The sequence below is a fragment of the Lutjanus erythropterus genome, chromosome 17 (genome assembly GCF_056507025.1).
Source record: "Lutjanus erythropterus isolate fLutEry1 chromosome 17, fLutEry1.hap2, whole genome shotgun sequence".
NCBI classification, from domain to species: domain Eukaryota; kingdom Metazoa; phylum Chordata; class Actinopteri; order Lutjaniformes; family Lutjanidae; genus Lutjanus; species Lutjanus erythropterus.
Window position 1 is genome coordinate 19,179,447 of NC_139333.1, and position 27,549 is coordinate 19,206,995.

Sequence of the window (27,549 nt, forward strand, 5' to 3'; positions counted from 1 at the left end):
TGTGGTCCGAAAAGTGATAAAAGGAAATCTTGGTAGTTCTCACCTCCAGTGGCTGTTTACTCCCCCTGGTGGATACAACGTGCATTGATCGCTGAGGTCCAACTTGTGGCACTTTTCTCAGCCTGCTGTGTGAATCATCTTGCAAATAATGCGTGGAAGTCCATTTCCGCCAATGTGATGAAAAAAATAAAGATCATGTCTGAGAAACTTTCTCGAAATGACTTTCTTATCTCAAAATAATGAGTTAGTATCTCATCAGTGGATCATCATTTTGAGATACTATCATCATTTTGAGGTACTTTCTCCTAATTTTGAGATACTACCTCGTTATTTCTAAAGTTTCTCATTATTTTGTGATATTAAGTCATTTTCAGACACTACCTTTATTCTGAGACACTAAATCATTAATCTGCAAAAATTACAATGACTTGCAGGATCTTTATTTTTCTTCCCCACTGACAGAAACAGAGAAATGAAAGGTAATCGATTGATCTAAAAAGCATTTGAGCAACCCTACATTTCAATGGAAAAACACAGACAACAACGCAGTCCATTAACAGTACTCTGTTTTTAATATTTTATAGAAATATTAACCTTCATTAGGAGAAAACCTGACCTAAAGTGTTTCATCCAACTTCAACATGAAATGTCAACAACGTTGTGTTCTACTGAAAACCCCCAAGAGGTGTGTGTGAATGTGTTTAGCCGACAGTCGACCATTAATCAGAAATAAAATATCCCTTCTTAAAAATCCACTTGAAAAAAGACAAACAAGTATTGGCAATACCAGTAGAACGCACAAACCAGGACAGACTGTGCTGAAACAAACATACCTGCTGCATGATTTATAATGGAAATTGTAGTGTTAATAAATCCAAGAATTGATAGTGATTAGCAAATATTTTTTTAGCTTGGCACGATGTTATTTTTGAGGAGTGAAATGATGTCAACAGAGAAAAAAGGAACACAAGACTGCAACATAATGTGAAGGTAGGAAGCAAATTTGCCCCGATCTCTCCTCTATAAATAAGAACATTAATTGGAAAATATCATCCTTCCTATTAACTAGACAGCTACATTTGTATAACAAAAGGTTCATAACTGACATCTTTGATTTGATTAGATAAATTAGATGGCAGGAAAATACGTATAAATATAGAGACGGGAACACAGTGGTCCACTCTGTCTTCACTTCAACAATAAAGTCTTCTGTTTGACTTCCTGTGGTCCAACATGATCAGGGGACAAAGTGGGATTAAAGGAGTGCTACTAGATATGAGGGAAAATAAAACATTCAAGTATTAAACACTAGTGTAAACAAATCTATCTGTAGTACAGTACATCACTATTGTAGTGGGAATATTACATGATCATCTTCATCAGTGCTGATATTGCTATGAGTGAGGAAGCAGTGGAGTTAACCATGATGTCTGTTAAGATGTACCGATTCTGTGTCCCATAATAAAAAAAACAAAAAAAAACAATCACGTCCTCGCAAATGTTTCCGAGTAACGATGTGGTGAGAGGTGAGATTTCTACGGTGCTCCATCTGGAATCCACAGTACTTTACTCTGTTCCTGCTCCACGATGGTCATGATCTGAGTGCAAATGTAGGAGACGCTGCCTCCCTGGACAACGCCTGCAACACAGTGAGGGTGGGAGGGGTGGGGGTGGAGTATTTACACGGGGAGGGTGAAATATTTTTTGTCAGATTTGGCTTAAACTTTTGCTTCTTGTATATTATCATCAATTAATCCATCTTTTTCTTATTAACCAGTTTGTTGTTTGTCTGTAACGGGTTAGAAAATTGTGAAAAATGTGACCCCCCTGTACCGCAGAAATATCCTGCACCTCCAGGCCGAGTTTTGTTTTCCCCGTGCTAGTAGCACATCGTATGTCTAGTATTGTTACTGTCTCTGAAATGTCTCCTATACTGGATGGATTTTTTAACCATTTTAATAATAAATAATAGAAATAAAAACTGTGAAAAATGTAAGGCTGCAACTAATGATTATTTTCTTCTGATTACTTTCAGATTTACCACTGCATCAGACTCTTTTTTTTTTTTTCTTTTAACTTTTAGTTTTAAGACCCAACTGACACCGACTCCAGTGACATAACTTCAGGCAATTTATCAAACTTTGTGCATCTCTCAATGGAGCCACAAAAGAGTTTATACAACTTTTTGTTCAGACTGTGATGTGTAAAATCAGTAGTTTTCTTTTAATCGGTAAGTTAGCAAAATGACAGAAAGTGGGTTTGGACACGTTTGGAAACATTTGGGATAATTAAAGTACACAACTCAACAAAATATATGACATAGGTCCAGTCGAAATGTTACACATTAGCCTATATGTTTAACTGATTATCATTAAAGTAGTAGTAGATACATTTTCTGCAGCTTGACTCGTTGATCGTTACTGTTCTAGAAAAATCCAGATCACAAGTTCCCAGAAACCAATGTGATGTCTTCATTATGCTTTCTGTCAATCATCTGATCATTTCAGAGCTATAAATGGTCTCAGGGACAAACAGACTGTGCAGCCAAATTATTTCAGTCCTGGATTTCAGAGATTACTAGAGAGGAGGGGGTGTGATCAGCTCCACCTCATGCCGACCACCACCAGATACTCAGATTTATAACTGCTGATAATTAACAGTTCCCATCGTTAGTCAGCCACCTCTCCCTGTTAGAAGGGATCAGTCGCGGTATGAGTTCATTTCCAAAAGCCCTTTCCCCATAAATCGCCTCCTTTTATAGAGTCATTAATCAGCTGGACAGTTGGGTGTCTCAGACTGGCTGCTGCTCCACTTACCAAAACTTTTAACTCTAGATACCGTCTGCTCCAAAAACCTCAGGCAACCTCCAGTGCTTACAGAGACACGCTAGTTTAACTAGATCACATTGAAATGTTCAATGTGTTACTAAGACTGTCCTCTTGATTTACTTTGCATATTCCGGTGTCTTCTTGGTAAAAGCTACATAACTCAGCCTTAGAGGGCCACTTCACATAAATACCAGATATCTAACAGTGCAGCTAGTTTTGCTTTTATTTTAATTTGTGCAATCATACTTTATAATATTCCACATTTAGTAGCCCATTCAGTACATATACAGAGCTCTGGTGTCTCTTTAGGTTCAAAATATTTTCTATCATTACTGTAATTTCTTAAGAAAATTAGAAGAAAATAAGTAATTTCCACCAACCTATGAAGAAGCGGCTGTAATCCTGCTCTATTTTCTGCGCCGCCTCGAACTGCTCCTTGGAATGTTTCTGTGAGAGTTTATCCCGCAGGTATAAAGGGTCCTTCTGCTCTCTGAAGACACAACATCAGCACCCGTCAGCAGTCGTCAAAGACTCGGTTTACATTTCACACACACAGATCCAGAACATGATGCAACACCACAGTGTGGACAGAGTCAAGAGTTTGTCAAAACCAGCAGATCATTTTTGAAAACAGGTTCTTTAGATCAAACTTTTGAGATTATAGACTGTCCATGCGTCTTTAAAAGTTATGATTCCTATTTATCAGTTAATGTATCCCTCTCTTCACTTCATTCACTCCTACAGACTCTCCCCTTCAGTCTCTTCACATTGTGCTTGTACATTTGTAAAATGGATTTCAACAAGTCTCCAATCCAATAACGGGACGAAACGATAATCGGTTTCACGACAAACCTTGATAAAGTTCTCAATTAGTATGACCATTCGTGCTAACCATGTTTGATTACCGTGCTTTGAAAAACTCACTGTAAATATTGAATTGCAAAACTGACCACAGGAGCCCTGTGCAGTTCAGCTGTATGCTGTGTCACCGTAAGCGCAAGTCAGGGGATACAGAGAGCTGGACCCCCCTTCTTGGAAAACACAGTGTTGAATCAATTTATTTTTATTGGGAATGGTTGTGAAAATGGTCAGATGGCCACACAGCACCCTATGCAGGGGTGGATTTTGGCCTGCAAGTTCAGTATCACTGGCATATGTTGTGACCAAAGTATGTAAAATCAGTAAAAGTAGATTTTCTGGGAATTCTGTTGAGAATAACCAGATGGTAGTGCGAGAGAACTACATACCTGAACATAATCATGTTTAATCAAAAATCCTGTGAATCCATTAAGAAAGCTTTCTCATTAAGTTGAGACATTACCCTCAGTCGACAAAAATAACCATATATACTGTATTAAAGGGGAATTTTAATATATGTGGCACAGCAAAATCTCTATCTAATCTAAATTCTATCATCAAAGCTACAGCAAGTCTAATGAGATCTCTCTAGTGTAAACCCTCCCAACCTACGGGTTCACTCCATATCTGCACACAGTCTTAAGAAGAAGTCATGTGACTAGTCCCTCCCCTGTCTCCCTCCACTGGGGGCCCCTGACCCAACCCAGAATCACACTATCGTCTCTCTCCGGCACTCAGTGTGCAGTCAACATGTTGGTCTGCTGATGCCTCCCAGAGGATAAAAAAGAACACGTGAAAAAGCTCGGGCTTCTGTCAATCGCTGCAGCAGGCAGGCAGTGGGAGGTGTGCAGTTTTTTGCGTGTGTACGTGTAGGTGGCTGCGGCGGGTGGGGTCAGCAAGTGTGTTTTAGCCACCCACGCCACAAAGCGGAGCCACAGGCCCCTGTGCGCTCTCCCTGGACAGCTGGCACTCAGCTGATGACAGCGGAGGCTTAGCAGGAATCAATCTCCACCATGTTTGTCTGCTGCACCACTTCATAGATTTGTGGGCGTGGGTGTGTGTACGTGTGTGGCCGAGAAAGCCTGTTTCTGCCAGACCTGAGTGTGTCTTTATTTGTGTGTGTATGTGTGTGTGTGTGTGTGTGTGTGTGTGTGTGTGTGTGTGTGTGTGTGTGTGTGTGTGTGTGTGTGTGCATGCATAAAGTCCCATGCTGAGGGTTCAGCAGATTTAATCTTCCCATGCGATTACAAATGAAAAAGCAGAGGGATCTTTGAAATATCACAATCATCCTATCAAACCCCTGGCAGGTGGTGGGAGAGAACGGGCTGTGGTTCCTGAACTAATGACGCTGTGATCAAATCAGGTTCATCAATTAGTTTTTGTTGTGTCTGCAGGATGAATGTGATTATGGAAGCAGCAAGACCTCTGCAGGCGTCAATTTCCTGACTGTCCGACTCAATAGGAGGAAAATTACAAGAGAAAAATTATATTTTCTGGAAGGACAACTGGCACCAACACAGATGAGAGCTCATTGTTCAGGGAAAATGTGTAGCTGAGTCAAGCTAACATCCATCTTACTGACCCAAACATTGACCTGACTGGGAAAAGTATGTATGAATGCAATTAATACAAAATAATCGTATACATTTGTGTGTAATTGCTATACAATCTACTGATATATGAATTTAACTATTAATTAGCAGACTGCAAAATAAGAACAGGTAATTATGCCGTTTTAGATGCTACAGACACTAAAGTGTGTGTTGATGATTTGGTGCATTAATATTTTATATTAGACTTCTTTGGGTCTAAATTTCTGTAAAAACTGTACTTAAGTTCTCAGAACAAGCCTTGAGAACCAAAATCCTTGGATGAATGATTTTTTTCAATGTATCTTATTGATCAAAACATTGTACTGACTATGAAAAGCTTGCAAAGATGAAATTTCTACCAAATTATCTTCTACATTTGTGTCCAGAGCCAATATCCTTGAATGATTTTCTCAGCGTGTCGTTGACAGATCGGACCTCGATTCTACTGATCAAAACATTAAATTGACTGGGAAAAGCAAAAGCAATACTTGTGCTGAAAAATGAAAAATGTTAAATTTTTAATGATATATTAATTTAATGTCCAATCCATTAACTGTAATATGAGAATAAGTAGCGTTATTAGATGCTAGAGACACTGCAGTGTATGCTGATGACTTGTATGCATTAATATTTTATATTTTGAGACCTCTTTGGGCTTAACTTTCTTTAAAAAAATCACACTTATATTCTCATAAAAAGCCTTGAGAGCAAAAATTCTTGGCTGAATGATTTTCTCAGTCTCCCGTTGAAGGATCTGAACTTCATCTTATTGACCAAAACATTGAACTGGCTGGGAAAAGCATGTAAAGATTAAATTTATATGAGATAATCTTCTACATTTGTGTGAAACTTTTATACTATCTATTATATATGAATATATCAAGTTAATCGGTTAACTGCAAAATAAGAACAGATTATTGTACTGTTGTAGATGCCACAGACACTACAGTGTGTGTTGATGACTTGTGTGCATTACTATTTTATACTTTGAGACTTCTTTGGGCCTAAATGGCTGTAAAAATCACATTTTCTAAACATTATATTTTCATTAAAAGCCTCAAGAACCAAACTCCCTGGGTGAATGATTTTCTCAGTGTGTCGTGGAAGGATCTGAGCTTGAACTGAATTTGGGTAAACAGCAGTGTGGCACCAAAACACAAAGCACGCTTGACATACACTTGACATGTTTTCAGGCAAGAAACCAAAAAAATAATACTGAAGCAAACATCTTTTAAAAAAAAAAAAAAAAAAAAAGGCATGGGATTACTCACTTTATCTGCTTGGCATTTTTGTAGCGAATGAATATGACGATTGGGTAGATGTGAACGCTGTGGAGACGTTCGATGGCGTGAGGGGCAATGTCAAGTAAACAGTGACAGTCCTAAGAGAGAAAATGAGAGCAAAAGACTGCATGATAAATGGAGGATGATTCAAAGCAGAATGTTGCAAAAAATATGCCAAATGACTTCTATTTGTTTCATATACTTCTCACTGGTTTTGGACACATAATAAACAACATAAAGTTAACATTAGAGGATAACTTTGGCATTTTACAACTTGGACCCTTTTTCCAGACTTTGCAATTGTTGGAGCAGTGGAAAGATGAATGACGACATTTTTGTTGAGTCGAGTTTGAATGAGATATGTTTTGAGAGACAAGCCTTCTGTGGTGGTTAGAACAAAGTTTACATTTGCTTGGGAATGAGAATCACGCAGGGCAAATTAGTGATGGCTGTGCTGGATACCTGCTATGTGATTTTACCAACCATAGTTACCGGGATTTGAAAAGAAAACAGCAGCCTGGAGGCAAATTAGTGCGGCACTTGAGATTTCCGGAAAGTTGCTTTCATGCATTTAAGCTGTTAAGCTAACATTAACTCACTTTCAGCATCTCCCTGGGTAAGCTGACTCCATTAGTTCTCTTTCTTCTGTCTGAGGATCTCATGTACTCACACAGATCTCTGCCTCCCTGTGTCTAGTGTGGTATCTGGAAACAGCCTCTCACTCACTGTCAGAGCCAGTGTCCTCCATCTGTCTATTTTTTATGCAGATGTTTAGATGTATGTCTGGCTAACCAAAATAAGACACAGATCAGAGTTTACTTCACAGTAAAATCACAGTTAGGCTAAGGACAGGTGATTTGGTGGTTGCCCAGCAATAATTAAAAAAAAAAGCACTGCACAGCTCTTTTTTAAAGATAACAGCTTCAACAAAGAAGACAGTGCAGTGTGCCTTGTATTTTGTAACCTGCCAAATACCCTCTGTCTGATCGGGCCATTAGTGGACTTGTTTTTACAGCCACAATTTACATTAGATTAAATTGCACCCCATTGTGCAGCCAATGGCTGTAACAGTCTCGCTCAATACTGGAGCAATTTCAAAAAGTGTTGTTCTCACTAGACACAAAAACATGGGAAAACACGGTGAAGGTAGGAAAATACCAAAGTTATCCTTTAAAGCGTCATTTTTACATCTACTGAACTCAGGTCTAGCTGGCCATTCAGCCATATTGTATAATGTTATTACCTGCAATCACAGACAAATAATACAAGTGAATAATGATGCACAGATGTGCTGTTAAATACCTTTCATCTAGATTGACTTAGCAACAAGGTTACAAAGACAAATGTGCAAAAACCTGGCAGCTAGAAAACTCAATAAGGACACAACTGCTACCAATCTTCTTGTCCACAGTGAGATGAATTTACCTTCTCTGTGATCTCTTTTATTGATGCAACAGTTGTCACATCAAAATGGCCGCTTCTCCGTTTGTAGTCGATGAACACACAGTCTTTTACTCCTCGCTCTATCGCCTGCTGAGATGCCTTCATAATCTCTGAAAGAAAAATGCATTAATTTTTTAAAAACTTCAGTTCACACTGGTTTAGTTTCATCGACTTGTTACATTAATTCATAACCTCGGCTTTAATTTTCTAACTGAGTAGCTCTCTTGTAAAAGCTCTCTCTGCATCAATGGTATGAACAAGTCCTTCATGAATAACCTCTAATAACAGACTGGTTCTGAGTGTGTATGAGCTCACCGGGCAGACAGCGACAGAACTTAGCAGGAGTCTCCTTCACCAGCATGTCCTTACTGGCCTCCACTAAGGGACCCAAGACCAGCACCGGTCTGGGTGAAGAGCACTCCACCCTCTGAACCCGCTGGTACATGAGGCTCATGCCATCTGAGCAGGAGATATAGAAATTCATTCCAAAAATACACATAGATACAGCTGCTCTTTAATAACCACAGTTATGAACTTGTGTGTCCTGGGAAAGGACTCTGTTGAGCCAGCATGCTTTTTATAGCATCATCATTTGCTTTATAACCACACTTGCATACCTGGGAGCAGCCTGACACATCTGACCGCCAGTAACTTTAGGTTTACGGTTAACTGACTATACAGTACATTTGCATTCCCCATCTTGATATTTCGATCTGGTATTGGTATCTGGTATTGTTGATGCACTTAAACTGACAGTCTATATATTTACTTTACTATTAGGGCTGCACAATATGGTAAAAAAAAGCGATCTTACATGATGACATTCAGATGTCATATATTTTCATTTTATATTTTTTACTCTGTGGATAAATGTTGGTACTTGCCTCCATTACATTTATCTGACAACCACCTGTTACTTTGTATATTGAGATCTGTCAACATTTGACTAACTTTAACTAACTAAACAACTAAAAAAGTCTGGACTCTCTCAGTCTTTATAGGGCTGCAACTAACGATTATTTTCATTGTTGATTCATCTGTTGATTAAACAATTAGCTGTTTGGTCCATAAAATGTCAGAAAATGGTGAAAAATGTCAATCACCCAAATCACAAAGTGATTAATCAATTAGGGCCAAGATTGTAAACCAACAGTGAAACTACATTTTATTATTCTTTATAATCAGTACCTTTATTTTGGGAACTTCCTGCAAATACAAATGTGTTAAGTTCGACTAGCTATCCCAGACTAAAGCTGAAGGATTCTGATTACGTTCATGTACTTGTGGTGTGTTTGCAATGTTAAAAAAAAAAAAATTCTGTCTATTATGTCGTTGTCTCATTACGTCACTCATTAAACTGGTCTCACCCTCCGTGATGGGCAAAGAATCGGTGCTGATGGCATCCAGAGCCATGAGATCCTTCCCGTCCTTGGATCCGCTGCGTTTGTGCTTCAGCCTCCGGCGGAAAAAGGACCTCCTTGCGGCGGCAGACAGAGTCTTGTTGGTGCCGTTATCGTCTTTCATGTCGGCCATGCTGTGTCTCCTGTAGAGCTCCTGGTCCATCCTAATGGAGACACATCAGCACATTCACATGATCTGCACTGTTCTCTCCCATATTACTATATTTTTTGGTATGGCATGCTTTGATTTGTACTTAATTGCCATTTTATGTTTGCAGTCTTTCCTACTTTTGTATGGCAACTGCTGCGATTTCCTCTTGGGATGAATAAAGTTATCTTATGACTGTAATCACACTTATGTTCACACATCTGTGCTTGATGAAAATGGAAGTACTTATTCAGATTCATGAGGATAACTACAAATGTCTTGACAACTTAAAAGCACATGCTTGAAAGCAGTAATTATATTATCTATAGTGTATAAAAGCAAACTACAGGCTGGACTTACATGTATTTACTTGGAATCTGCCCTTTTCCCAGCTTCTGTGCGTTCTCGTCGAGTTGCCAGGCCATCCAGTAGCCAAAATTGCCGTTGGGTAGCGTATCTTCAACGTACAGGATGTCATCTTTGTTAAAGCTCAGTTCCTGCTCTACCTCCGCCACCCTCTCATAAAGTGCTCTGACAAGAGATGAACAGTGAAGCTGTTATGATGAATGTGCTCCTCTGACCTCTGAACAAGGACAGAACAGATTGGGAAACAACTTCACAGAAGATTAAAGAGTCTGTGAGACAGATTCTGTGTTTAAAATTCAACTCTTCCACTGATTCGGTCTTGAAACATGCTACAGAGGTTGTGGTTTTGAAGATTTGATTTGCATACTTGCCAGGCTCATGTTGACTTCACTGCATGCCACAGAACCCAAATGTGCTGTCCGGTATCTTAAGTTAAATTGGATTGTTTGATAAATAGTTCAGGTACCTTATGTAAAATCCATCTCCGTGGGACTCTTTAATAGCAGACAGGCTGTCCACGCAGTTCTGGACCTTGAATGTGATTGTTTCAGCTGGTTTCATCATTTCCAGGTAAGCCTCTTCTTTCGTTTTGTTCTTCATGCTGATGCCGTTGTACTGTTAAAAAACATCAATTACACAGCTGTCAAAAGGATGCCGAGCTGAGCTGCCACATGAATGACTCATCGTTTCCAGTAAAAACAAACCAAACAAACAACAAAAAATTACAGTTAGTATCTAGACAAAATCTGCTAAACTGAAGCAGTGAAGTCAACTTTGAATGTTTAGCTCTCATCATTAAATCATTCCTTTGTTATCAATATGTTCTAGAAAGGCGAGGAAAAGGAAATGATTGGCTTGGTGTAGCACAGACAAAAATAAATCAACAAGGGGCCACATGAGAACTCTTAGACCAGTGCATGATTAAATTAAATTAATTAAATTAACATTGCAGGCACCTCCAGTATTAAGTCTCCAGGCAGCAGGCCGTCAGGACTCTTGGCGGGGCTGTCATCATCCAGACTCTCCACAAAGATGCCGTAAAGGTTTCCTCCACAGATCTGAACTCCCAGCTCCACCTGGATCCTCTTCAGCCTCACCAGTCGAGGCTCTGCAGCCCGTCGTGTGCTCAAACCAGGAAGCCTGAAGTAAACACACAGTAAAAACTGTCACCAATCACAAGACAATAGACAAAGAGTGTACAAGACAGTAACAGGGTATAAGAGAGGGATTTGAATTCCACTGTAATGCTTAGACCGTTTTAGAAATCCATTACAGCATTCAATAAACAAATATTTAAGACCTTCCCAAGCACAATTTAAGACTATTCAATACTTTTAAAGCATTTTATTAGTAAAAGGTGACTTTTAAGACATTTGAAAACTTTTTAAAACCTATGGCCACCCTGAAACAGTAAAAAAATGTCACATGTGGCACACTACCAGTCCTACCTGAACGAGTTTTGAGGGCTGGTGGCAGGAGTTGTCTGTTTGGACGGCGGCGTCATGGTGCCCTCATCCTGCTCGCTCAGCGTATCAACGGTGGAGTGATTGTCCGGGGTGGTGGCTCCGCTGTCTTGGGGAGTTGGCTGGTTGCTGATGGACTCCATGCGAGAACTGAGGACGACACGACCAGAGTCAAAACTTTTCAACTCTTTGCTAAAAAAGCTTTTGAGAACCTTGCTAAAATGGTATATGATTACTTTGCCAATATGGTTTGCATTGAGGAGTTTGATAGTCTGTAACAAGTATTTCAATAAGATAACCTTAGTACTTTGATGGTATGGCTGGTAATGAGTACTGTGAGAATACAGACTGTAATGAGTAACTTGATAATAGAACAAGATACTATGAAGGTTCATACAGTACAGGGTTATAATGTCACACAGTACTAAAGATGGATGCTTAATTATTATTTATTTCATTTCTGTGGTCTGTAGTGTGCCAAAAAGTTTCTTAAAAAAATAAAAGGCTGTTCATTAAGTTTCAGAAATAATGTCAATGTTAAAAAAAAGACTAATTAAAATGAGGACAAAGAAGATGTGGTTTTCAAACTGTGTTGTTTTGAATATTTATTCTTCAAAATGAGTGGGTTTCGTAGATGATATCTGGAGTAGGACAATCATTCCATTCATTCTCTCACATTGTAATGAAAACTTTCACCGGCTCTGTGCGGGCAGGCTTTTATTGCCAGAGCGGTTCATCCGATGACCTAAAATTCATGAAAACAATCTGTGTAAGTTATTGTTGTGGTGTTCTTTCCTACTCTCCTTCTTACCCCGAGCGAGAGTGGTTGCCCAGCTGAAACATGTGAGGATTGTACTGAGCCAAAATGGTGACCGTGTCGCATTGCTGTCCGATCACCAGCCGCGCCTGCTGCTCGTTGGCATTGCGAAGGTTGATTCCATTGAACTATAAACAGAAGTGATTCATTAGCAACAGAAAGAAACAATAAACCACTCGTGGATATTTAGTTGAAGTGCGGTGGCTGCCGTACCTCTAGGAGTTGGTCTCCGTACTCTAAGCGGGCTTGGTGCGCGATGCTGCCTGCTGTCACTTTGGACACAAATACTCCCCCGTTCTCTCCACTCACGATGGAGATCCCCAGTGGTTCTGCTCCTTTCTGCACTGTCACATTGCGCGGCTCCTCCAAGTATGGCCTTAAGGGGAAAAATGAAGAACAAGAACTGTAATGTTCTGATATTTGTGGGAGACCGTGAAGGCTGCTGGCAAGATGCAACGTGCAACTCTGAATGAAATCAACTTAATATGAATCCAAATCAAATTAAAAGGAGAAGCTCTTGTCTGCAATCTAATGTAGCTCTCTGGACTGTGATTTTATTCAGATTTCTTTAAAACAAAGATGCACTAGCTTGCCCTTGGGTTAAAAAAAAGTTTCAACAATAAGATATGCAAGCTGTGTGGGACATGCCGAGTGCATTTCAGAGACCAACTCAAAGTCATGCAATCACACAAAATCCATCAATGTTCTGAATAAAAAAGCAAAGAAAAGAAGATGACAGCGTTCCTATCTGCAGTGAGTACACAGAAGGTCCGTGCTCCAGCAGTCCTGCAGATAGGGATGGGTACCAAAACTCAGTATTACACTAAAGTATTGATAAGCTCCAATGTCACCAGATCTAGTCTGGGTATTGGAGAAATTCAGAAAATCGATTTATTTGGGCTAAATATTTTATATTACATCTTTTATCTCACCAACTCCACTCCAAATTTGTAATAAGATCAGGGAGATCTTTCTCCGAGAGTGCACTTGAGCTGCAGCAATTAATCGATTATTTATTGATTAATGCATTCATCTCTAACTATTCTGATTAATTAATTTATTGGTTTGAGTAATTTCTTAATTTAAAAAAAAGGTCAAAATTCTCAGATTCCAGACTCTTAAATGCAAATATTTTCTTGTTTCTTTACTTCTCTACAACAGTAGACTCAACCAAATATCTTTTAGTTGTGGGCAAAACGAGATTTGAGGACGTCTTCTTGGGCTTTGGGAAACACCGATCCACATTTTTCACCATTTTCTGACATTCTGTAGACCAAACAACTAATCAATTAATCGAGAAAATAATCAACAGATTAATCAATAATGAAAATGGCGGAGAGAACTAAACGCTCAAAAGTCTGCTTACACCTCATTAGAGTCACTGCTGACAAACCTTTTGCATGTAAAGTTATGTATGTATGTAACTCAATTAATATGGGTGTGTTCATAAATTCAAGCATCATCTGAACTGATGATCAGAATAAATTAGGGGGCAAAATTTTTGTTGAAGGCAATATTTATGTCAAAATACCATTTCAAATTAAATATTGTTGCACTGCAGACATGTCCTTGCCTATACATTATATACTAGACTTATGAAATCATCAAGTTCCCTGCAAAACTCACATCATAATCATTTTAATGTTTTTCAATATCATATCATATTTTTCAGCCCTAAACAGCAGAACAACGTACTACCATTAAAATCTTAACGATACCCATCCCTACTTGCCGATAGTGCAGATACTGTACGTGCTACAAAGCAGCAAGGGACAAACCTCAAGCTTCTTAAAGAGAAGAACTTGGGCTTTACTGCCAGTGGGAGTCTGACAGAGGAAGTGACAAATCTGAGAAGGAGATGGAGAGAGGGAAGAAAGAGAGCGGAGATTTCAGGTTATAATGAAGAGCAGCAGCAGAGAGGGAAGAGATGAGAATAAAATGATAGATGGAGAGTCGGTGTTCTAATGAGATGACATGGAGGCTCGCAGCTTTGTTTACTGCTTTACAACCACTTAATCACAATGGAGCAGACAGAAGTACAGACAAATGGCGGAAAACACGTCGTGTTCTGCTGAATGATGGCGGCATAACGACCCGGACGACGAGCTAGCCTACCCATCCTTCCGCCTGTCACCAACTGGAGCGGGGCTGACTGATATCCTGGGCTGGGTGGAGATGGAGCTCTGCGATTGGCTGCTGGTGAAAGACGATGTTTCCAGGTTGACGGGCGACATCGGAGGTGTCGGGCTGCTGCACTCTGAATGTGAGAGGGAGCCTGGGGTGGCAGAGGGGAGAGGTATGAATTCAGACTTGCCGTTTACTGCGGCGATGCTTGTTATCAGATGATGTAGCTGCCAAACACAACCGTACCTCTGTCGGATCCAGTGGAGCGAGGGTAACGAGTTGGAGGGATCTTAATGCGCTCTGCCCTGAACTGTAATGTGGAGGAGCCTAAAAAAAAACAAAAAAAAACACAGAGGACATTTCATTGAAAATTAAAAAGAAAAAAAACACATTTCTAACTCGCCTATGTTGTTATCAGACCATGCAGATAAAAAGGGTTTCCCCAGGATATTGCTTAGTGGCGATGGTAAACTGTTTTTCCTGATATTGCGAAAAGCTGCTCTGATGAATTACCACAATAATAATATATGATGTTGGTGATCAGTCACTGTCATCTCCTCAGCTGAGTCAGTCAGATAGTGATGCATCTCCTGGTCAATTTAGTTGCTAGATGTCAAGAGGTCTAAACACTTATTAAATATGTGGCCTCTGCTCTGCAGTAAACCGTAATTCTGTTGCCCTTTTTTGCTGATGGTTGATGTTATATTTCAGAAAAATGTTATGGTGACATTTCTTCTAACAATAGCGAGGATAGTCTCCACTGATTAGCTTACAATGGATTCATAATGAACCAAAAAAGGATCAGGAGTGATGCAGCAGAACCAGTGATATTATCTATTCAGCTCTATGCATGTAGGTACCACGTGAAGTCATCACTTCTGTAACACATGATAAATATCTAGGCATTGTAACGGACGCAATAATTTCTTTCAAAAAACAAGTTAGTAGGGTCATCAGCAATAGTAAGTTTAATCTAAATAATTTTAAGAGCATCAGGCACCAGTTGTCCCCATCTGTTGCAAAGCTCTTTGTGCACACTGTGATTTTTCTCATCTGTTTTACTGCATAAAAACTGGCTCACAGGCAGGTGTGACTACACTTTAACATGTGTACTTAGTCTATAAACAAATCCAAAGTACTAGATAAAGAGCCAAGGGATCATCATCACTGTGATGAAAAATATATACTGACAATTTCTAATTTTTCTCTAATGCATGCATGAACATTTTCCTAAACTCACACACCCTCCTCTTAGAGGTTGCCTGGCCTCTGTCATCAGTGACATCTACTAGAGGTGAGTGTGTGCCACAGTCCAGAAAGGCAGCCTTTGATTAATCTGTCTTTTTGCTTTTAAAGTAGTAAAGAAGATGAATTCCATACCCACAAGCATAAGAAACAAGAAGTTCAAAGAAACAGTTTACTACAAAATCAAAGATACATATTAGGAACTATTTTCTCTTTGCAGTATAATCTACTGGAACTACTTTATTTCTACTAGAAAGGAAGCAGTTCCTACATGAAACTGCTCACAACAAGGTGTGTGAATTATCTTGCGTTCCCAGGTCAGGATATTTGGAAAGAGACACTGGTTTAGAATTTGTAATGATTTTTTTTGGTGCTTTGAGCGCCACAAGCTGAGTTATTTAGTCCCATTATACTGGAGAGAAGGCAGACATCTCTCTAGCTGATATCTCCAAAACTCTGTAACTCACACCAAAAAATATCTAGATGGATAAATGACAAAATTAGCATTTTTAATTTTGGGGTGAACTGTCACTTAAAAATCAGCCTCAAGCTTTGGTTAAAGTCTGCATAAAAGTGTGTTATCAAGTTGATTCTATTATCATCATCATCTCACACCAATGGAACTTTATGTATTATGCTGTTTTATGCAGTGCATTTGCTGTTCTCTGGTTGTTTTTGTCTACCTCCCCAGGGACAACAGGTTTAAATTAGCTGTGAGCAAGTCTGGTGCAATTACTTTTAATTGTGCGCCGTCCCTGTAAAAATAAACAATCAAATAAAAAATAAACTACCAACAAAAGCAGCTCTTTTCATTCAGTCTGACATTCAGATATGCAATGTTAGCAGAGCAGAGATGAGTAGAGGTAAACTCACTTCTTTCTAACTCCACACCCCCAGGTTTTCTTCATTTTTTAAATTTGTAGTCTTAAACTGCAACTATGACTTCACTTCAGGCAATATACAGACTTTCAAGACCTGTAAACAAACTTTAATGTGTAAAATCAGTGGAACTCCGATTTAAGATGGATAAGCTTGCCTCTATTATACACTGAGCAAAAACCCTGATATATATTGTTTTTATTCCTTTTTTTATAAAGCTTACTTTGTGCATTTTAAATACAGTAATTGATGGAATCAGATAGAGAAATAGCAAAACAAGCATTTCTATGCATTGATAACTTATTATTTCTTAATTTGACAGTGAAGGCTTTGATAGTTTTGGGTTTACTTACCCACGTAGAGATGTGTTGCTCAGTGTTTACAAGTCATATTTAAACATTTCTACAGAAACGCCATTCCAGAAACAATGTTGCGGGTACCATCCCTAGTAAAGTGGTTCATAGTGAAGTCTGTGGATCATCCAGAACACCATGACATTGTTTCTGATATCTCAAAACATGGGCATTGAAACTAGAACTACCTAAAAGAAAACACGTTTTTGTAATCTGAATGAACTGACCCTTTAAACATGAAAATATACAACGCAGCATTTACAGGACATGTTACACCAGTTATGATCTGCCTAAAACTAGGACTCCATACGTACCCAGTCTGGCACTGGAGGGCAGAGAGTTGGTGCTGTGTGGTGGTTGGCTGCAGCTCGTCTCCGTCAGGTCTCCAGTGCGCTTGTGGCTGAGATCCAGACTGAGGCGACCTTGATGCTGGGGGCTAAAAAGGGAGAAAAAAGGCCACAGTAAGTCCCCCAGCGGTCAATTATTCAACCCAGAGCAAGATATAATTTGCTACATGCCATCTGTTCATGAGATCTGGGGCAGGGTAAACACTGTTGCTTTGTACAATAAATGCACCATCACAGGGTTTATTAAATCAATGAGGAATGTGGAAGAAAAAAAAACGATACTGGGGCTACAACTAATGACTACTTTCAGTATTAATTAGTCAAAAAAAAATCCATCCCTATGTTTAATAAAATATGTTTTACTACTATTTATCTGGTGGCACATGTCTGTAATATTGATATGGGTATTTATGATTGCATCTCTCTGTATTTATCAGAAAGACCCTTATGGTCAAAATGTCACAGCAAATAAAAATCTTTTAAATGAGAGCTACTTGATATGTGGATCTGTCTGCCCTCAAATGTCCAGCCAACATAACAAAATCCCAAGATATTCAATTTACAATCATGTTAAACAGAGAACAATAGCAAAACCTCACATTTAAGAAGCTGGAACCAGAGCATGGTTTGTATTTTTGAGGACAACAAAAATCAAGTATCAGACGTTTCCTGCAGATATTTTGACGTGTTATAGTAGGAAAAGCACAGGTCTAAATAATGTTATTGATGATGGCTGAATTCCATTTAGCTGCTTCAGTTTCAGGGTCCTGGCATTGTGCATCACTGTCATGACTTCCTGGGACGCCTGAATACAACAGAGCCATAATTAACGTTACAGTAGAAACAGCACAGGTGTTACTAATGACATTTCCAAATGTCTGCTGTGAAAAAGGCCCCGTCAGTGTGAACAAAGAAAAAAGACGGAGTCTGGAGAATTAATCCACCGGCGGATGTTAACACCTTGTGTGTGAATGTGGGTGGACGCCTGAGCTGGGAGCTGGAGGACAGTTGTTGGTCTGGATCTCGTGGCTCCAGGCGGTGTAGACGGGGTTCCTCATCACAGCTGTCACAGCAGGGCAGGGGGCGAGACCTCGTTGTGCTGGGTCTGGCGGAGAAGCAGAACGTGATCAGACTCGACACAGACACAGTACGAATATTCACTTCATATCCTGTCCATTCCGTTTTTCTTCCATCTTTTTAAGTTTATTTAGTTAATACAGGCAAATAATAAACATTGCACTCACGAATATGAAAACCTCAAACAATAAATTAAAAAACACAGAAAATTGAAAACATTTAAATATCCCCATTCTTCACCAGAACAAATCTTCTGCCTTTTCTTATTATGATGTTCTACTTTGTAATTTATAAAAAAAAAATAATAACTGTAATTATGTTGACATAACATTATGGACTGGTACTCATCAAAACACTGAACATATGACAACAAAATCTAACAGGTAAAGTTGTTCAGCTGACTTACGTCCTGCGATGCTGCTGTAGCTGGGAGGTGCAAAGGGCATGCTGTACCGATTGGTTCTCATAGGGGAGAAACGTAACAGGTCCATCGGCTCTGGGGAGTGCTCGTCGTTAGAGAAACTCTGTACCTGCAAGAAGCATAAAACAGTTTAGAACGCTGTTTGGCTGCAGCTGGCAAAACACACACCTATGAACCAAGAGCACCAGATCAGATCAGGACAGTCACCTGCATGGGAACCGGGATGTGTAATGGAGTGACATTTCGCCTCAGCGCCGGTGCAGATTTTGGCCGGTACCTCCTCTTCGTCCGCTCCTCTGCCCGGTGTCGACTCCCCTCCTCCTCAGCAGGCTTCTTGGAGCTGCTCTTGGTCTCTCCTGGAGGAGCGTCGGAGTAATAGAGCTGGTTCCCGGCATCACCCTCGTCCTGTGGTGTTGTGGCTTGGGCCGGCGAGGCCGGGGGAGTGCCGGTGGTGATGGTGGAGTCCGATGCCGAGCTGTTCTGCTGGCGGTGTTTGAACCTGAAGGAGTCACTCCTGGTTGGCGGGGTGGGAGGAGGCTGAGTGGATTCAGATAGGGAGCTCTGAGGCGAGTGTTTGGGCAACTGAGAAAGAGACATGTAGTCTAGTTTCGGGGGCACCTCGGGCCTCCTGAAAGCGTTCACATCAAAGATGGACTTCCTCTGTTTCACTTTTTTATAAATGGAGAGCTGGGCACACTCAGGAAGGGACGCTCCCACTATGACTTTAGGCCATGTGCCTCCGCCGGGCTTCGCTGGCGAGCTCTGCGCCCGATCCACGGCGCTCTGTGGCGAGCTGCAGTCAGAGAGCACAGGGGCAAAGGTGAAGGGGCGATGCTGGAGCTCCTGCCTCCTGTAGCAGAAGTCCGGGTGGGGCTCTGAGGGGCTGTGGGAAGAGGAAAGGGAGCGGGAGTGCAGGGAGCTGTTGGAGAAAGGCTTGTGAGCACTGCTGCCGCTGCTGTCCAGAGAGTCACCTGTGTCCTTACATGCTTCGTCCCCTCGGTCACAGCTGCAAACATCTGTCTGTGTGGAGCAGTTGTGCTTGGAGTTCCTGCAGTTCCTGGCGTGGATTTCGCACGACTGGAGCCGGGAGGTCTTATCCGAATCTCTCAAACTTTCAAATAAACTTTGGCCGGAGCAGCTCTGTGGGAGAAACTGTTGAGGAAGGGACACTTATTAAATTACTTACTTATATTACTATGATTATTTTTTAAGCAACAAGAAATAAAAGCATACAAGGGGTCTCTTTGTAAAAAAGTGATTAGCAGTTTTGCAAAACAAAAAATCCAATGAAAATAAACATTAGCTGCAGCCCAATACAAGAGTGTTAAATCAATCTTCTTCTTGTCGTTCTAAAAAGGCCTGAGACTAGATCAGTAGCGGTTTCTTTGAGGACTTCACCTTCATGAGGGAGATGCTGAGAGAATCACGGCAGTTCCTCAGCAGAGACTCACATTCAGACAGTGACTTGTTATCGAGTGCAATTCCATTAATCTGCAGTGGACAAAAACATACAACATCACACACGTCATTACGTTTGCCAGGGCACGTTGTGTGAGAACTATAACTACTGTTCATCAAGTATGTCTGTGAAAATTCTCCATTTTTTCACTAGGAATTCTCAAAGATGGCGACATGGGTAGTAAAGCTGCTTGATTTTTAAGTGTGCTGTTGATGCACAAACGTTTTGCTTTAACTAAATTTGAAACTAGCAAAAACTATTTAATGATACAGTTTTATTGACATTCGTTGGCAAACACCTAATACTCATAAGTTTCTAACTAGCAACAGGATCTAATATGAAGATAACGACATGGTGTACACTTTATACAATATAGATTTGAGGCAAATCTTCAATGTGTTCCTTGATTCAGCACAACATGCCTTTTGCCAGTAGAGGGCACTAGAGGCCCACTTCAAGTGTGTCTTGGCATTAAATGTGCATCAATTCTTGTCTGGTAACTCTTAAGTTGAAGTTTTTGGGCAGCATACTCACAGCTAACAGTCTGTCCCCAACAGTCAGAGCGCAGTCTCTGGCAGCTGGACTGCCTGGAGCCAAAGTGGCAACAAACACTCCACTTTCCAGTCCGATACCACTGTCTGAGAGGTAAAAAAATGTGAATAAATCAGAAATCATATTACATACGGTCTATCTTACAAAAATATATCATCAATATACAAGAAAAACATCAACTATATTTGGTAGTGGAGCATTGAAGTGGTGATGTTTATTTTTTAATTGGAGCCTGAAGCCGACCTTTGTGTCCAGCCAGATTGATCTGGATCGGAGTGATGATTCGTCCTCCCAGTGACTTCCTTCTGCGAACCACCATATTGATCACTCCCTCACCGCTCAGCACCGCTTTGATCACCTGCTTCCTATCCTTATTGGTCAGGTCCACATCGTTTATTTTCAGCAACCAATCATTCACCCTGCGCAGAAAGAACAGAGCAACAAGTCAACAAATCAGATTCTTCAAAAAAAAAATAAGGAAACTGGAAAAGTGGATGTTGAATTTAAAAAAAAATATTTTTCTTCTTGGATCTGATATTTCATGATCCAAATCGAGAAACTTTAACAAAATTTATTTGAGTAAACACATTGTATTGAGTGACTTGGCATGTTTTGGTAGGAAAGGGTTAAAACATGTTTATACAAGGTTAACCTAACAAAGATTAGTGGATATAACCTACCGGTAGAGCCTGCTCCGTATTTACAACTTTTACACATAGACTGTGACGACTGACTAACTGATCCTTTATTATCAGTATTATTATCATCATCTGTTTTATTTTATTTTAATCTTACTTATTCTTTTCTTTCTTTTCTTTTTCCACTATTTTTTCTTTTGTTTCCCTTGTCCTTTGTTGATGTAATATTTTATATAAAAATTATTATCATTAATGGTAGTATTATTAACTTATTTGACATTTTCATTATTTTGTTCTTCATTAGTAATTAATAGCAGTGTGGTGGTATTTATTCTGTGTTAAACTGTATAAATAAACATGGAAAAAAAACACATTTTTCTAATCTCCAAAACAAGTACTGAATATTATTCAAATGATACCCAGCACTAATAAAATTAGCTGAGTGAAACCCTTACCTTAATCTTCCTTCAGCAATACTTCCTTTATCCACCTTACTGACAAATATGCCACAGTCTCCTGGTAAATAAGGATCATTTACCCCTTCAGCGATATCAAACCCCAGCGCTTTCAAATCCATATCCTGAAAAGAAACATAATAAACATAATTAATTTTGTTAGTCTGATAGTACAAAAACTAAATATACTGAATAGACATCTAAGGCTGCCTTTGCCACTGTGAAAACTTAATGCAAATCAAGTGCATCTAAGTTTCATCCACATAAGTTGCATGAAGTTAAGCCCTCTGCAGTAGACTTGAAACTTGCCTGAAACTGAGCAGCAACATTTGCAAAACTCTCAGTTTTGTGAAACTAGTTTCATGCAACAGCCAACACTGATAATGTGCAGGAGGAAGATGTTAAACTATTATTAATGCTGTAACATTTCAACTGATTTCTTGACAATTGCTTGTCACCAGAATGAACAAAATCATAAAACAGAAGATTGTTAGCATAATGTTAACATGATGGTTGGTTGAACAGTTTGCGTTTGTTTGTTTCTTCATTGTGTTATCCAATCTGAAATCTGCTGCTGTTATCACAATCTATATAAAAAGAGGTTATATGACACCCACTTATTTTTACACAACACGTCTCATTTGATATACTCTGAGAAAATGATGCAAAATAAGACAAAAGTTGCAAAAGTAGTTACAATCACACTTTCCACTTTATATAATCTAGTGAGAACACAAAATAACAGATGAACAGCTACCAATCTAACAAGCGGATAAAATAAAGCTGTTGCGTAACATTTCTGAATTGCTTTGCACAACTGTCAAAATGCATTGAAATAACATTTCATGCAATTTGCAACCTGCAACAAGTTGCGTGAAAGTTTCATTGTGTAAATCCAGCCTAAGAAAATAAGGCAGCGTTTCTTACTCTGTGCTTCTCAAATTCTACAACTTCCGTCTCCCACTCCATTGAGTCCGTGTCGATGGCTGAATCATGTGAACTGTGAGCCATCAGCTGACGAAACCTTGCTTCTTTTTCTAACTGGTCCTCCATCTTTTCTCTGCAGGAAACACGAAACATGTAGCTCTTAAATAGTCATATTTGTTCAGTCAGTTACATAACTCCTCCACTGGGTGGCACAAAAGATCATATTTAAAAACATTCTGGATCCCCCCAAAAACATAAGGAGCACAAATTCTGACACAAGTAGGAACGAAGTGAATAAAACTATAAAAAATAGTATAAGCCTGGCACAAAGTTGTGGAGGAAGGACTCACTTAAGTTCTTTGAGTTCCCGTGCAGCGTCGTTCTTCTGTTTTCTCGTGTCATCCAGATTCCTCAGAGCATCTGCCAGATCACTCACAGCTCTGTCCCTCTCCCGCCTCAGGTTGTCACACAGCGTTCTGACAAATGTACACATTTTAATATGGCGTCACGCGAAATGTAAAAACACAGACTTTCATCTTTCTTCACTAACATGCAAAGTAAATCTTAACATATTTACACTAGCAGACTTTTGAACACGCTTCCTACCGTATGCTCTCTCTCTCTGCCACTATCTTGTCTCTCTCCTGGAAGGCCCAGTCCCGGCGACACTTGGCCACCTCAGCCTCTTGCAGGGCCTCCTTAAGCTCCTGAGAGATGGCCTCATACTGCTTCCTCAGCATATCGATCTCCTTGTTGGCTCGCTCCATGTCCAGAGTCGCAGTGTCTTGTTTCTGGGGCAGTTGAAAGAAATGTAAAGTGATGAAGGTCAATGGAAGGCTGTACAAAGGATGTGACCAGCAAGGTGCTTTGAGAAGTAATTTTCAGCTTCAGTGTTTTTGTTTCTAAGTGACTAATGGGGACAGAATTTGTTTTAACTGGCTCAGTATTTAGAAAGACCACTGCAGGCTGTGACAAGGGCCGAAATGTCATCCTTACGTGAAAAGTAAGTCCACTAAAAGTGCTTGTTTTTGCCACTGACGGACTCAGATTATGAAGTGTTTCACAACATTACAGAAAAGTTAGATAGACCTTTTTTGTTCAACAGTAGAATATTTTTTGTTTAAACAAAAACTACCAATTTATTGCTCTCACAAAAAAATGCCACAAGACTACAGTCACAGAAACAGTCATTTTAACATTGTGAACCATACTTCATTCAAATTCCCCAGAAACAAAATAGAACTCACCAAAAATGTCTTGGCTCGTCTTTCCACTGTTCCAACAAACCCCAACTCTGGTTTGGTCGAAACAAACCCCTAATTTACTGCGTTAGATGTGAGAATGTTCTGGCCACACACAATATGTCTCCCGTTGCTTCTCTGGACCTCACTCTGACTCATCTCCCAATATTTTCCCATCTAACGGCTGCGGCAATCCCGCACAATACTGGACTAATATCAAAAATGGCCGTCTCCATTACTCACTTTGACACAAAAACAAGGGAAAGGTACCCTTTAATTTAGTATTTTGTGATCTGGCTTTCACATTTGAGAAGCATATCAACATTGTTATAAAATGCTGTTTTTTCCAGCTTAGAAACATCACCAAACTCAAACAGTTCCTCTCTTTGAACGACCTGAACATTTCCACAAAATGCCTTAATTTCCTCTCTGGATTTCTGCAATTCTCTTTATTTGGCTTTCTGCTGGATTTTGTTTGCTGCTGGGTGCAGTATGCCATTAGTAGATTACTACCAGGAAGTGAAACAGCAATACACCCGTACAGGTGTCCCTCCATTGGCTACTGGTTAACTATAAGAAAGAATTTAGAGTTCTTTGATTTGTTTTTAAAGCCCTACACACCCTTGTAAGTATCTTAGCTCCTTTCACCTCTTTCCAACCCCAGATCTTTGGACCAGCTGCTCTTGGCTATACCTCGATTGAGGCGGAGGAGAAGGGATGATTGGGCAATTGCAGTAGCCGCCTCCAAGCTTTGGAACAATCTACCTCTCTCGATCAAGGGTTCCCTCACCATAGACACTTTTAAGGCAAAATTTTGGTCCCAAATGTTTTCTTAGGCTTTGTTCCTTTACTAATTAATACACATGGGATGGTCTTTTTATGCTATCTCTACTGTTATTTTGCTGTTACTGTGTTATATTATTTTGCTTTTGTTGTTTTATTATTCAGTACTTTGGTCAACTTTGTTTTTAAACTTTAAACTTTTTAAAGTGAATTGCGCTTGGTGGTATGGTACAAACATTTTGAAGGACTTTGCTTGATTTGATCATTTTGCAGTTTGTGAAACTTCATACTTTTTCCACTGCAACAAATATTTATGAGACACTTGAGGCTGTGTTCATCCCCACATTAGTGCTGTATCAAAAATGCAGTGTACTCATCAATATCAATGAGACCACGGCATTAACTCAGCAGGGGTTCTGATGCACAAAAAACACAGAGTTGTCTGGCAAAAAGTTGAACCTGGCTCAACCTTTGCTCCATCATCCGGTTACTTGTCACATTTGCCAATCAAATACATGCAAACACATTCCTGATGGATTGCGTTATAAGATGAAGGGTGTATTTCTTCTTTTAATCTTGCAGTTGCTGTCAACAGACATCTGTAGTGCTTTGGTGTGTATTAAACCTTTAAACACATTCATGCATTGCTGGGACTTGACTTTGGGGATGGTTTAAAGCAACATATCCACATTTTAAATGTTGTTTAAAGGCTGAATGTTGATCAATTTTCCAGAGGAGGAAGAAAACCCTAAACTCAACTGACCTCAAGATGAAAGTTTTCCTCATGTTTAACCATAAACATCTCAAATAAATTGCTGCACACTAAAAAGCTTCCACCCATGCAGTCTTGTAAAGGTAGTTTGAGGCATAGCAGTCGTGGATTGGATTAGGTAGTGTGTTTTGAAGTGGGTCAGATAAGTACATTAAGTGTATGTCTCTGGTGTATCTGCAGCACATACTCTCTCCTTCTCTCTGTAGCTCTAAATAATTGTACTGCCAAGTGTAGCGAGAGCATTAATTAAGTCCATAGCTAAATTAATTCCATTAGTCTTTACAGTGCTTTGGCTTAATTATCCATTTCTTCTGATGCAGTGCAGTTTCCTTCAAAGTCAGAGAAGCTTTTCTCTGTAATTGCTGGTTATTTCCTAATGCAGGAATCTCAGCAGTTTCATTGCAATTAATCTGACAATCACACCGAAACGTAGTCTGATGCACGTTTCTCAACAAAATCAATGTGTGTGAACCCACCAGCTGCTGAAAAAAAAAAAAAAAAAAAACATTTACTACGACTATATGAGATGGGATGAAGGGATTATTGTCAGAGGAATAAATCAATCCCTCCTCTTGTAATGATAAATCTCCCGTCTGTCTGGCTACCTGTCTGGCCTGGTAATACTCTCGCAGCAGCTGGTCCCTCTGGATGATGGCCTCCGTCCTCTCCTTGCGGGCCACATCCCTCTCCTCGCGCACTGTCTCTATGTCCTTGCAGGCCTGGCTTAGCTCCTTCTGAGCCTCGGCCTTGTCCTTCACCTCGTGGCAGTATTTCTCCAGCAGTTCGTTCTTCTCACAGATGGCCCGGTCCCTGTCCACCAATGCCGAGGACAGCTCCTTCATGTCACACAAAAACATGTCACAAGTGGATGATAGAGATCAAGAGTGAGAAAAATGACTTCCTGACTTTTATGTGTCACTGCAATTCCTAAAAAGTAAAAACCATATCTGTACCTCTTCTTTGGCCTGTTTCATGTGCTGCATGTGACACTGCCTGGGGATCAGTGAAATCTTTTCCTATTTCATAGAACAAAAGGTGCTGCTACGAAAAACTAATAGGTGAAGAACTGAGAATTGCAAGGACTTTTTTCTTCTTAAAGCCCCCCCCCTTTATTAAAATAAAAAGCTGTAGCCTTTTAAATACCAACGATGACACATGAGTGCTTTTTGGCAGAACTTACCACACTGCCACACAAACAGCTGACTACTCGTTTAAGTCCAGCCGGATAGTTCTGATTTGCTATGTGTGTACTTCTCAGGACCATTGGCATCTGCTTCATAAAAATGTGAGCATGAGGACAGAGAAATGTGCCATTTTGCACCTTTTTTTCAGGAGTTTTTCCTTGCCAGAACTGAGGGTCTAGAGACAGATGGAGTCACGTAAAATACAGACTGTAAAGCCCCTGAGGCAAAAGAAAACACCAGTGGAAGCAACAATTGTGCAGGAGGCATTAAAAAGTCCTCTGAATGTGCTGTATTATCCATATACGCCAAACAGATGTTTCTGGACTTAATGAATGAACAAATGAATAAATTAACTTTATTTACATTTCACTTTTTTACAGCAGAGCCATCTCTAAAATACATTGCAAACGTACACTAAAACAGGCAATACTGTCAAATTAACAAGCTGATGTCATGTAAAACAAATGTAGGAAATGCCTCAGCAATTTTACGTTTAAAATGTCCTGGAAAGCTTTTGTATTTTTTGCCATTGGCCAAATAAGTAAAATAGTGTTTCACAAACTTTTCACACAACATATCAGCTCAGCTCACCATTCTGACTGATGTTAAAATACAGTAGCCTGAGCCAACCTTATGCAGCTACAAACACTTCACGCATGAGGCAGGTTTATTCTTAATAAGATTATTTATTGTTGACTGTTGTCAGCTACAGCCACACTGCCTTCACAGTAAAGCAGTGACTCACTGCCATCACAGTTCAGCTCATAACTCATCATGGATGACGCATCAACGAGCTACATGCATAAGCGTAGAAAGTCAGGAAAGGCAAAACTAACTGTAAATTACATTTAAGTGATCTCATATTTTAATTACTTCCATTTGCAGCATTTGATT

The 27,549-nt window shown here is 39.8% G+C and overlaps 1 protein-coding gene across 2 annotated transcripts in view; it reads right to left on the reverse strand.

Moving 5' to 3' along the window:
- Window positions 1-549: 549 nt before the first annotated feature.
- Window positions 550-27,549, reverse strand: part of LOC146312106 (disks large homolog 5-like) — a 47,831-nt gene continuing 20,831 nt past the window's right edge. Inside the window, exons 8-34 of one of the 2 annotated variants that reach the window (XM_084740255.1) lie at window positions 26,077-26,307; window positions 23,282-23,466; window positions 23,026-23,151; window positions 22,676-22,808; window positions 21,749-21,873; window positions 20,899-21,074; window positions 20,638-20,741; window positions 20,043-20,135; window positions 18,852-19,796; window positions 18,630-18,753; window positions 18,107-18,251; window positions 17,114-17,235; window positions 14,569-14,649; window positions 14,314-14,473; window positions 13,977-14,045; window positions 12,412-12,574; window positions 12,193-12,326; window positions 11,367-11,531; window positions 10,875-11,058; window positions 10,385-10,533; window positions 9,913-10,083; window positions 9,372-9,568; window positions 8,320-8,463; window positions 7,987-8,114; window positions 6,550-6,659; window positions 3,209-3,318; window positions 550-1,639 (exon numbers count right to left, since the gene is read on the reverse strand). In XM_084740255.1, the coding sequence (XP_084596381.1) occupies window positions 1,536-1,639; window positions 3,209-3,318; window positions 6,550-6,659; window positions 7,987-8,114; window positions 8,320-8,463; window positions 9,372-9,568; window positions 9,913-10,083; window positions 10,385-10,533; window positions 10,875-11,058; window positions 11,367-11,531; window positions 12,193-12,326; window positions 12,412-12,574; window positions 13,977-14,045; window positions 14,314-14,473; window positions 14,569-14,649; window positions 17,114-17,235; window positions 18,107-18,251; window positions 18,630-18,753; window positions 18,852-19,796; window positions 20,043-20,135; window positions 20,638-20,741; window positions 20,899-21,074; window positions 21,749-21,873; window positions 22,676-22,808; window positions 23,026-23,151; window positions 23,282-23,466; window positions 26,077-26,307 (4,578 nt within the window). In that variant the 3' untranslated portion in view covers window positions 550-1,535. The remainder of the gene's footprint in view (window positions 1,640-3,208; window positions 3,319-6,549; window positions 6,660-7,986; window positions 8,115-8,319; window positions 8,464-9,371; window positions 9,569-9,912; window positions 10,084-10,384; window positions 10,534-10,874; window positions 11,059-11,366; window positions 11,532-12,192; window positions 12,327-12,411; window positions 12,575-13,976; window positions 14,046-14,313; window positions 14,474-14,568; window positions 14,650-17,113; window positions 17,236-18,106; window positions 18,252-18,629; window positions 18,754-18,851; window positions 19,797-20,042; window positions 20,136-20,637; window positions 20,742-20,898; window positions 21,075-21,748; window positions 21,874-22,675; window positions 22,809-23,025; window positions 23,152-23,281; window positions 23,467-26,076; window positions 26,308-27,549) is intronic. The other variant, XM_084740257.1, reaches the window with a different exon arrangement.